Source organism: Hemitrygon akajei, chromosome 12 (genome assembly GCF_048418815.1).
Source record: "Hemitrygon akajei chromosome 12, sHemAka1.3, whole genome shotgun sequence".
NCBI lineage: Eukaryota > Metazoa > Chordata > Chondrichthyes > Myliobatiformes > Dasyatidae > Hemitrygon > Hemitrygon akajei.
The window spans coordinates 99996388-100009112 of NC_133135.1; the positions used below are offsets into that span (position 1 = coordinate 99996388).

The window sequence follows — 12725 nt, forward strand, 5'->3', positions numbered from 1 at the left end:
GGAAGATACCAAAGTAAAAAGTGGGGGGAGGGGTAGGAGGCTAGCTGACAGGTGATAAATAGCATGTGTTCCAGAATGTTGCCTTTACAAAATGTAAACTGATACAGAGACACAATAGATGGTGTGTATACTGGAACCTGGAAAAAATAAACAAGTTGCTTTAGGAACTCAGCGGCTCAGGCAGCACCTGTGGAGGGAAGCATATAGACCAGTGGTTCCCCAACGTGGGGCATACGCCCCACAGGGGGGTAATTTGACTTTTAAGGGGGGCAATTCGAGAATGAGTTATTAACAGTGAATTTTTTCTAGTAAGTCTGTGTGAGTATGAGTGTGTGTGCGCGCGAGTTAATACATATGCGTATATACAGTATGCATACATAAAAATACTTGTATGTACATGTGTAATTGCGTATGTACTGTATATATAGTGTATCACCATCATTACAACCATCAAATGGCTTTCATAATTAATGAATTGACTGATGTAGGAAGGAACGAATGAACAAGTCCAAGCGTGTAAGAAACTCATACGAGGTCGCGCCAATGCTGCTTTTTGCAGTAGCTTTCGGTTCTTGGTGGTGTGAAGGTGTGTACATTGCGTCATCTCTTTTAAACGGTGTATCTGTCTTTGTATGCTGTAGAAACGAATCGGCATTGTTTTATTTATTTATTATTATTTTAATATCACTTAATGTTCTTTTTTTTTACAATTTCTTAGTAATTTCTTCCTCAGAACTTTAACAGTCCTTTGGTTCTATTATTTTTCTCTTTCATGAATGCCATGTTCTTTGGAAGCTTGTTTAAACCAAGTTAATGGTCTTTTAGGCTTCCTCCAGGTGAATAGGAGTTCACTTTTTGAATAATAAGAATTATATATCACCACAGGGGGCATCAGGATTTTAGAGGTGATTAGGTGGGGCATGGCCAAAAAAAGGTTGGGAACCACTGATATAGACGATATAAGGGCCTTGACCCAAAACGTTGTCTGTCAGCTCCCCCTCACTAGGCTCGCTGAGTTCCTGCAGCAGCTCGATTTTTGTTGCTGCATTGGTTAATATATTTTGGAGATGATCCTACAACTGCCACATACCAATGTTGTGAGCTTCATCGAACACCACTACCGATTTCCGTGACAGCTCCTTGGAAACCAGGTCTGCGATCTTGGGATCCAGCAGGTAGTGGTAGCTGTAGACAATTATGTTTGCATGCAGGATCTGACATGAGGGTCACACAGCAGATGTATCAGTGATGTAGAAACAGGAAGGAAAGTTGACAGATTAATTCCATCATCTCAGACAGCACCTCAGGTGAACGACCAGATGTTTGAACTTTAAATTCCTCGATGTTATACTTTCAGAGGACCTGTCCCAGGTCCAACAAGTTAAGTGCGATTACTAAGAAAGCACAACAGTGCTTCTATTTCTTTAGGGGTTTGTGGAGATTCAGCATGACATCTAAAACTTTTAACAAACTTCTATAGACGTGTGCTGGAGAGCATATTGACTGGCTGCATCACAGCCTGGTATGGAAACACCAATGCCCTTGAATAGAAAATCCTACAAAAAGTAGTGGATACAGCCCAGTCCATCACTGGGAAAGGCCTCCCCGTCATCTACACAAAATGTTGTCACTGGAAAGCAGCATCCATCATCAGGGATCCCCACTGCTCAGGTCATGCTCTCTTCTCACCGCTGCCATCAGGAAGAAAGTACAGGTGCCTCAGGACTCACACCACCAGGTTCAGGAACAGTTACTACCCCTTAACCATCAGGCTCCTGAACCGAAGGTAATAACTTCACTCACCCCAACACTGAAATGTTCCCACAACCAATGGAATTTATTGCTTATTTACTAATCATTATTATGTCTTTGTTTTTATATTTGTACAGTTGTCCTCTGCACTCCGGTTGAACACCCAAGTTGGTACAGTCTTTCATTGGTTCCATTATGGTTATTATTCTATGAATTTATTAAGTATGCCCACAAGAAAATGTATCTCAGGGTTGTACAGTATATGGTGACATACATGCATTTCCAATTACTTTGAACTTTTTTGAGACAAGAGCAACTTGCAAACTAGGGATGAGTCCAGTTTAGCAGTGCAGACCTGTAAGGTTGGGATCATGTTTAGCAATCAGTGCTTTCCACTTTAAGATTCTTATAGAACATAGAATAGTACAGCACATTACAGGCCCTTCGGTCCACAATGTTGTGCTGACCCTCAAACCCTGCCTCCCATATAACCCCCCCCACCTTAAATTCCTCCATATACCTGTCTAGTAGTCTCTTATGTGAATACTTAGTCAGCAGTACAGTTCCCTTCAGCCCGACACACAGGATTTGTTAAAACTAGAATTTGCTTACGGAATATCGAGCCAGGAAATAGGGGCACCAGCCCTTCTGTCGCCCATAAACCTTCAGGTCATCTAGATTATAAACGCCAGAGGAAAGGGGCTCTTGTCTCCCGTGATCGTCAAACTCCTGAAAGAAACCAAGTCCCCATTACTCAATGTCAGACTCATGAGGCCATTCAGCCCAGTGATCTCATTCCAGCTTCTGTAAAGGGATCTATTCACAGAAACAGACTCTTCGGCCCACCAGAACTGTGCCGATCATCAACCACCTATTTGCATTACTCCTGCACTAACCTCGTTTATTCCCCCACCACCCCCAGATTTCACATCAACTGCACACTAGAGCCATTTTTGGGATATGGGAGGAAATTGAAGCACCTGGAAAAACCAAGGAGAATGTGCAAATTGCACACAGACAGTACCCCAGTACTCATGGTCAGGGTTAAGTCTGGGCTTCACTAGCCACACCAGTGCACTGCCCAGAATCTCTACCCTTAACGCTGACCTTTACCCAGAGCCATGCAGATGCACATCACATCCCCACCCAACTCCTTGCTGAGAACACCGGTGGGAATAACCCCACTCTTCTCAGTTTTGACCCTTGGAACTAAGGGGCAGTCAGTCCTCAGTAGGAACGTCCCTCTAAATTCACCAATCCTGCTGTCATGGGGACAACACAGACCAGGATATAGGGACACGTGGCAAAAATACACATTGTGTGTGAACGAGTTGGTGACTGCACCTCGTAGAAACGGCAGATGGGCACACTGGGGTTGCTGGAGTGCTGCACCCTGACGTGTGATGCAGTCAGACTGTGACACTTCCCGTCCACTTCCTTCCCAAAACGCTGGGCACTGACCTGTGCAGAGCAGAGAAACAAAAGGCCAAATAATTCAAATTCAAGACCAAAAGAGCAAACAACCACTTCCAGAAAACTTAGCTGACACCTCAACTTGTCCACCCGTCACTGACCACCAGAGCTTGTCTGCCTGTCCTATCCTGTCCGTCCGTCACTGACCGCCTCGCCCCGTCCGCCCATCACTGACCGCCACGCCCCGTCCGCCCGTCACTGACCGCCTCGCCCCGTCCGCCCATCACTGACCGCCACGCCCCGTCCGCCTGTCACTGACCGCCTCGCCCCGTCCGCCCATCACTGACCGCCTCGCCCCGTCCGCCCGTCACTGACCGCCACGTCCCGTCCGCCCGTCACTGACCGCCTCGCCCCGTCCGCCCGTCACTGACCGCCTCGCCCCGTCCGCCCGTCACTGACCGCCATGCCCCATCCGCCCGTCACTGACCGCCTCGCCCCGTCCGTCCGTCACTGACCGCCACACCCCCGTCCGTCCATAACTGACCGCCTCACCCCGTCCGCCCGTCACTGACCGCCTCGCCCTGTTCGCCCGTCACTGACTGCCTCACCCAGTCTGTCCATCACTGACTGCCCATTACTGGCCACCTCAGACAGCCCATCTCTGAGTGTGCTGGTCAATAGTCTCCTCCCCCCACAACCCAGCCCAGCCCCTTCTGTCAGCCTCCTGTCCACGCTACTCTCCAAAGGAGTCAAAACACCCTGGTGTAGAGCTCCGCACTGCTCTGAATGACCCACCTCTGGATGGATGCAGAGATTCTTCCTGGAGCTGAGCGCCAGTGCCAGAAACTGTTTTTTTTCACCAGTTTGTTTCTCATAATACTCTAGCAACTTGCGGAGTTCCTCAATAACCTGACAGTGGGAAGGTATGGCCAATGACAGGGTAGAGAGAGAGGGACCAAGGAGGAAAGGATGGGAAAAAAAAATGTACAATCTAGGTTAGAGCATTTAGAGTGGTAGTGGATATACTAGTGTGGATTCCGGACTGGTAATACTTCCAATTTATCCATTGAGATACAGAACAGAATAGATCCTTCTGGCCCTTCAAGCCATGCCACCCAGCAGTCCCCTGATTTAACCTTAGCCTAATCACAGGGCAGTTTACAATGAACAATTAACCTACAAACTGGCACATCTTTGGATCGGACTGCCCAGAGGAAACCCACACGGTCAAGGGTTGAAAGTACAAACTTCTTCCAGGCAGTGACGGGGCTTGAACCTCTACGCTACTAGGGGTTTGCTGACAGTGGAAGACTGAGTGGGAACGACGATGAGATGTGAAGAGAAGGATATGGTAAAAATTAAATAAGTGAGCAATGATGTGGCAAATTAAGAACAAGGTGGAAAATTATCCATTTTGCTAAAAAACTGAAATACTGAATTTTTTATAAATGATACAACATTCAGAATGTCAATGTCCAAGGTGACAGGGAGTTCTTGTAAACACAGTCTACAGATGCTGGAAATCCAGAGTAAGACACAAATGCTGGAGGAACTCAGCAGGTCAGGCAGCATCTGTGGAAATGAATGGATAATCGACGTTTCGGGCCGAGACCTTTCTTGCAGCTACTCAATGATGCATTTGTTACAATCCAAGAACTTTACTATTCTCTTACCTTTTCGATCTCAGGAACTGTCCGTGAACAATAGATCAGCTTTGTCACTTCAGCAGGATACGTCTGGAGAGACAAAGTGGGGAACAGCTCGAGTGAGAAGGAGAGATATTACGGACTCAGATTACAAGGGTGGGATATCACAAGTAGAACAGGCTACCCCAGAACACACTGAGGCTACAGGGGCAGTTGAGAAGTCAAACCATGTGCCAGAGCCGGCGGAGTACCTGCATTCAAACTAGACATTCCCCATAAGGGATCAGAAACTAGACATGGGATCAATAGTATCTCAAAAAATTATGAATCTGTATTTATATGTACGATGCATATCCTTTGCATACTACACACAGACAGCTTCCACACATTGTGCATGCAAATATTTATTTTTTCATTGAGATACAATGCAGATTAGTCCCTTCTGACACTTTGAGCCACAAAACCCAGAAATCCCCTGATTTAATCCCAGCCTAATCACAGGACAATTTACAATGACCAATTAACCTACCAACTGGTATGTCTTTGGACTGTGGGAAGAAACTCAAACACTCTGTTGTATCAAACCTGTTATATCAGTCAGTAAGACATGTGCTGATCCTGCCTTAACCTCAAGCTCTCCCCTCTGTTCTTCCCATACTTGTTGTTCAAATATCTGCCCCAGTCCGTCTTGAATGTTTGCAACAAACCTGATTTTCCAACTTTCTGAGGGGAAGGAATTGCAAACATTTGTGTGAGACAGGACACTCCTCCTCACTTCTTTCTGAAATTGGTGACCCCTTATGCTGGAATGACACCGCTACTTCTCACTAAGACAAACCATTTTCACAGCAACCACCCTGTTTCTCTCTCTTAGAATCTCGCATGCACCTTATCAAATGAATTCTGGAAATGGTTGCCATTATCACCTCCTTACTTCTGGTTTAAGATGGCACTGGTGAATCTCGGCTACCTCTGGCTGGTGGCCAATGAAACAAGGAAAACAACTAAATACTTTGTTAATCACTAAAAACACAAAATGCTGGCAGAACTCAGCAGGCCAGACAGCATCTACAGGAGGAGGTAGTGACGATATTTTGGGCTGAAACCCTTCATCAGGAAACGTCGTCACTACCTCCCTCCCATAGATGCTGTCTGGCCTGCTGAGTTCTGCCAGCATTTTGTGTTTTTATTTATTTCTAGCATCTGCAGATTCACTCGTGTTGACTTTGTTAATCACTCTTTTTTCTGCTAAATGTCCATTATGTGCAATAGCCTGTGACTTCCCATTGGACTTGGAGGCAATTCAATGTGGCAGAAATGAAACGAGGCAGCAGGCCTGTCACCAAGAGCGAGCAAGACCTGAGGTTTGATCGATTTAAGAGCCGGGCCAAATCGTGGCGGCACGTTCCGGGCACCAGACCCAGAGCGTACCTCAATGACTAAACCTGATGCTTGGGTGATTTAGGCGCTGGGCCAGATTGAAAAGGTCAGAATTTCAGGGCCCGAGGTCAGCTCGCTGCTTGGCTCTGTGCTGAACTAAGTGTCTGGGGACATATTTTCTGTGGGCTTCAGTTCAGAATGCTAATTGCTTGTGTTTATCATCTGCATGATATGTTCTTTCTTTCTGTGCACTGGATGTTTGATAGTCTTTTTTATGAGTGCTTTTGGGGTTCTTTGTTTCGAGGCTGCCTGTAGGAATGAATCTCAAAGTTGTGTAATGTATACATTCATTGATAATAAATGTACTTTGAACATATTCCAGCACTTTTAACCTTTTTGTTCTCGCTTATCACTCTCTAGTCTCCAGCTGCACCTTTACCTTCCCTCTCCTGACCAGCCTTCACCAGCCCTGGATGAACCTTCAATCCTCCTCAGTCCATAATTCACCTACCAGCCCTGCCAGCTACTGTAATGAGAGATGCAGAGATGGCAGAGGAACTGAATGCGTATTTTGCATCAGTCTTCACAGTGCAAGACATCTGCAGTATACCTGACATTCAAGAGTGTCAGGGAAGTGAAGTATGTGTAGTGAACATTACAACTGGGAAGGTGCTCAGGAAGCTTAATGGTCTGAGGGCGGATAAATCTCCTGGACCTGATGGAATGCACCCTCGGGCTCTGCAGGAAGTAGCTGGACAGATTGCAGAGGCATTAACAATGATCTTTCAAGAATTGATAGATTCTGGCATTGTACCCGAAATCTAGAAAATTGTAAATGTTACTCCGCTATTTAAGAAGGGTGGGAGGCAGCAGAAAGGAAACTATAGACCTGTTAGCCTGACATCAGTGGTTGGGAAGTTGTTGGAATCGATTGTTAGGGATGAGATTATGGAGTACCTAGAGGCACATGACAAGATAGGTCCAAGCCAGCATGGTTTCCTGAAAGGAAAATCCTGCCTGACAAACCTACTGCAATTTTTTTGAGGAAATTACAAGTAGGGTAGACAAAGGAGATGCAGTAGATGTGCTGTACTTGGATTTTCAGAAGGCCTTTGACAAGGTGCTGCACATGAGGCCGCTTAGCAAGATAAGAGCCCATGGAATGGCAGGGAAGTTACTTGCATGGGTGGAGCATTGGCTGATCGGCAGAAAACAGAGAGTGGGAATAAAGGGATCCTATTCTGGCTGCCTGCCGGTTACCAGTGGAGTTCCACAGGGGTTGGTATTGGGACTGCTGCTTTTTACGATGTAAGTTAATGATTTGGACTTGGGATTAATGGATTTGTGACTACATTTGCTAATGACACAAAGATAGGTGAAGGAGCGAGTAGTGTTGAGGAAGCAGAGAGCCTGCAGAGAGACTTATATAGTTTAGGGGAATGGGCAAAGAAGTGGTAAATGAAATACAATGTTAGAAAGTGTATGGTCATGCACTTTGGTGGAAGAAATAAATGGGCAGACTATTATTTAGATTGGGAGCGAATTCAAAATGCAGAGATGCAAAGGAACTTGGGAGCCCTTGTCAGGATACCCTAAAGATTAACCTCTGGGTTGCACGGTGGTGAAGAAGGTGAATGCAATGTTGGCATTCATTTCTAGAAGTATAGAGTATAAGAGCAGGGATGTGATGTTGAGGCTCTATAAGGCACTAGTGTGCAATTTTGGGCTCCTTATTTTAGAAAGGATATACTGACATTGGAAAGGGTTCAGAGAAGATTCACGAGAATGATTCCAGGAATGTAAGGGTTACCGTATGAGGAATGTCTGGCTACTCTTGGGTTGTATTCCCTGGAGTTAAGGAGAATGAGGGGGGTATCTTATAGAAACATTCTGAATGTTAAAAGGCCTGAACAAATTAGATATGACAAAGCTATTTCCCATGGTAGGGGGGGTCTTTGACAAGAGGGCACAACTTCAGGATTGAAGGACATCCATTTAGAACAGAGATGCGAAGAAATTAGTCAGAGGGTGGTAAATCTGTGGATTTTGTTGCCATGAGCAGCTGTGGAGGCCAAATCATTGGGTGCATTTAAGGCAGAGATAGATAGGTCCTTGATTAGCCAGGGCATCAAAAGGTATGGGGTGAAAGCTGGGGAGTGGGGTTGACCGGAAGGATTGGATCAGCCCATGATTGAATGTGGGGAGTAGACTCAATGGGCTGAATGGCCCATTTCTGCTCCTATATCTGATGGTCTTATGTCTCACCCCGCCCATTCTCTTCTTTGTACTGGCCATCTTCCCCCTCCATTCCTAGTCCTGATGTCTTGGGCACCACGGTAGCGTAGCTGTTAGAGTGACACTATTTCAGTTAGGGACGCCGTGGTCCAATTCTGACATCATCTGTAAGGAGCCTCCATACATCCTTCCTGTGGAAATGTGTGGGTTTACCCGGGTACTCCGGTTCCCACCCACAGTCCAAAGACGTACTGCTTAGTAGGTTCAAAGATTCATTTAATATCAGAGAATGTATACAGTACACAACCTGAAGTTCGTACACTTCACAGGCATCCACAAAACAAGAAACCCCAAAGAATGAATGATAGAAACGTCAAAGCTCCGAAATCTCCCCACCTCCCCCAACCTTCGCACAAGCAGCAGCAAAAGAATCACCCGCCCCAACTTGCACTGACTGTCCCCCATTCCGCTCACCATGTAAGCAATAGCAAAAGCCCCCAAAGGGACCAAGATCCAGAACACATCAAAACTACAGTCTATAACCCAGCATTCGGGTCCCAGACAGTCTCGCTTTCTCCATCGAGGGAGGCAAAGGTCACTCCTGCAACAGCAAAAGCAGAGACCAGCAACTCGCTGATCTGATGTTACACTCTTCCGCGTCAGTTAATTGGTCATTGTAAATAGTCCAGTGATTAGAGGGTTGCATGGTGGCGTGAGTTGAAGGGCTAGAAAGGCCTATTCTAGAGTTGAAGGGCTAGAAAGGCCTATTCTGTGCTGCACTACTATAGATAAATGTTGGGTCTTGACCTGATACATGAACAACTTCTCTTCCCCAAACAAATGTTGCTTGACCTGCCACCCCCAGCAGTTTAAGTCCTTGTTCTGGAATCCAGCTTTTCTACATCTTGAGCCAATATCATTCCTTGGCTGTGCAATGATCACATATTCTATTACCGGACTGGTCCCACCTCATCATCCTTCCTGCCCATCATCTGGAAATATCAAATACTTCTAAACTTAGTCAGCTTCATCATGGGCACTAGCCTCTCTCAGCATCCAAGACATCTTCAAGAAGCGATGCCTCACCACGGCGGCGTCCACCATTGAGGACCCCTATCTCTCAGGACATGCCCTTTTCTCACTGCTACCATCAGGAAGGAGGTACAGGAGCCTGAAGGTACACACTCAGTGTTTCATGAACAGCTTCTTTCCCTCCACCATCAGTTTTCTGAATAGACATTGAACCCATGAACACTAATTCACTATTTTTTTTACTTACTGTAATTCACATTTTTTTCTATTATTATGTAGTGCATTGTACTGCTGCCATAAAGACAACAAATTTCACGACCTATGTCGGTGAAATTAAACCTGATTCTGATTCTTATTCCACAAGACTATTACATATGGAAGCAGAATTAGGCTATTTGGTTCATCAAGTCTTCCACCATTTTATCATGGCTGATCCATTTTTCCTCTCAGCCCCAATCTCCTGCCTTCTCTCCATATCCCTTCGTGCCCTGATTAATCAAAAACCTATCAACCTCTGCCTTAAATATACCCAATGACATGGCCTTCACAGCCATCTGTGGCAACAAATTCCGGATTCACTATGCTCTGGCTAAAGAAATTCCTTCTCATCTTCGTTCTAAAAGGACACCCCTTTATTTTGAGGCTGTGTCCTCTGATATTAGACTCTTTCACCACAGGAACCATCCTCTCCACATCCACTCTATTTAGAGCCTTCAACATTTGATAGGTTTCAATGAGGTCAATGCCCCCCCTCCATTCTTCTGACTTCTACCAAGTACAGGCCCAGAGCCATCAAACACTCTTCATATAAGCTTTTCAATCCTGGAATCATTTTCGTGTACCTCCTTTGAACCCTCTCCTTCCTTAGATGGGGGAACCAAAACTGCTTACAATACTCCAAGTGAGGCCTCACCTGTGTTTTATAAAGCTTCAGATTCTGATTCTGATACCCTTTCAGTTCTCAGCTTTGGGCACCGTGCAACTACTGTTCATCCCCATCTGTTTCTATTTCTGCTATCAAATTGTCTAACCCGAGATGAATGTTGCAATCATTCAATAGAAAGAGTCTTCAATTTTTCACTTTTCTGGTGTACTCTTATATATTCTGCCTCTTTCTGATACATTTCTGTTCTTGTCACCCCTGCCAATGTTGTTTCTGTTCGTTATGCTTTCTAAGTACCTGTCCTCCTGAAATCCTGTCTCGTATTTTCAACTTATTTTTGACTAGGTGCCCAAGTTCCTGTCAAATTAGCTGCAGTGCACACAATCTGCACCCACACACACCACCCATGGATGTCTTTGCACACAGTATTTCCAAGCACGCACTCTAATCTCTACATCCACTAAATTTCTCTATTAACCCTCTGTACACTAAATTCAACAGTTATGCTCACTGCAGGAAAATGCTTCTGTCCAAAACAAGATTTGCTCTTACGTGAAGCATTTGGGTATGCGGCTTGGTTATATTTAACAGGAGAATTGGTTGAAATGGCTTGCCCGCCACCCCACAGATCACTGGAACCCTCCTCCCTGTCCCCTCTGTGAAATAAAACCAGTGCCTCACCATCTGATAAGCTACAATCAGTGAAAGCAGTGATATGGTCTTCCCTGTACCCGACGGCATTTCCAAAACACCATGACCCTAAACAGAGGAAAGAACAGCGAGCTTAGAACATCAGTGAACACACAACAAGGATCAGCACCACAACTCCCTTCAAATATTACAAATCCCACCCTGCAATAACCTAGTGTTGGAAACCACTGTTAATTTTTAAACATTACTTTTTATAAGATATGTACTTTTTAACAAACTGTATTTTTGACACACTGGCTGAAAGCAATATAACAGCTAAACTAATGGTTTGTTACTTTTCTGATTTTTCATTGCCTAAATATTAGCACTTTCCCTACATGATGCAATTGTTATAATTATGTAGTCCATTAACTAACTCATTCCTATCTAAGGAATTTTCTTTTTCTTAACTATAAAAGTGATGGATTTTTCAGTGGTGGTGTCATCTTTTATTTATACCTTTGTCTTGCACCCTTCAGCGTTAATTCCCCTCTTAGCATTGTTTCTCAGCTGTTTATTTAGTTTGAGTATTTGTACTCAAAAATAAACTGAAATGTTGGAATTAAGCCTGCTTGCCATTTTTGACTCCCAGAAGAACCCTAAGGATCAGAAATTAAACAGAGATTTTAACAGTGGTTTATAACTCATCTGTGGGCTAAATTCATTTCAACACTCAGCTAGTAAATTTTAATTGAAATAAACATGGTGTCTAAGGACCTATCATCGATGAATTTAACATATTCTGCTAATATGTAGATACTGAAGACACGCCACTGGTGTCAATATGGCTGTTTTGACACATCTAGTGTGGTAGTATAGTGGGTAGTGCTTGTCACTCTCACTTTTGGCTTCCACCGCTGGTTAGCAGTCTTGTGAAAAGGAGAGCTGAAGGTGTAAATCTCTCCCTGTGAGTACATTGCCTCTCCACCAGCAAGCCTCATGTCGTGCCTCCTCGCTGGCGACACATGGAAACCGAACCTTTCGGACTCGGGCTGAACTACAGAGGACAGGGAGGAGGTCTGGTCCCTGCACGTGTAGCACGCAGGCCCATCGGTGTGTGGACACACCCTGGTGCTCATGAACCAGGCCCCCAGCTATGAATAAATAGCCTCACTGCCCCATGGGCAGCCTCAGGAGAGATAAAGGCTACGAAGTAAACCCAGACAACAAATCCAGAGTGGAGCCCTTGAACATCCTTCCAGCAGCTTCTGCAGCCAAGCTGGTGCCAAACGTATTGCTTCATAAGCTTTCCTTTGGACTACACTGGTGAGGTCGAGAGGGAGATCTTGATAATTGAGCATCTCAGAATCTCCATACCTTCCACCCAGGCTTCTGATGATGATTATCATCACTCATTGTCCTTTGAGACAGACGGATGCCAACCACCAACCACCAATGGATTAGGCTAAATTGAGCTGGACTGAACATTCCTGGACTCTTTTGATAACTTTGTGGTTTGGTGTTAAATATTGTGTGTTTTTTGCCGTTTGCGCTATTTTTTTCTCTTTTTTGCGTGCTGGGGGTTTGAATGGGTCTCATGGTTTTGTTTCATGGCTGCCTGTGGGGAAGATGAATCTCAGGATTGTATATTGTACACATTCGTTGATAATAAATGTACTTTGAATCTTTTTAATTTGTTAATGTCGGGAAGGATATATCACCAGATGGATGCCTAGCTTACAGGGTTAGGTCCC

The 12725-nt window shown here is 45.0% G+C and overlaps 1 protein-coding gene across 1 annotated transcript in view; it reads right to left on the minus strand.

The window, feature by feature from the left end:
* Positions 1-12725, minus strand: part of ercc2 (excision repair cross-complementation group 2) — an 88484-nt gene that overhangs the window by 61978 nt on the left and 13781 nt on the right. The window contains exons 3-8 of the mRNA XM_073063758.1: positions 11023-11100; positions 4839-4901; positions 3961-4074; positions 3097-3213; positions 2365-2481; positions 1091-1214 (exon numbers count right to left, since the gene is read on the minus strand). Of these exons, the coding sequence (XP_072919859.1) occupies positions 1091-1214; positions 2365-2481; positions 3097-3213; positions 3961-4074; positions 4839-4901; positions 11023-11100 (613 nt within the window). The remainder of the gene's footprint in view (positions 1-1090; positions 1215-2364; positions 2482-3096; positions 3214-3960; positions 4075-4838; positions 4902-11022; positions 11101-12725) is intronic.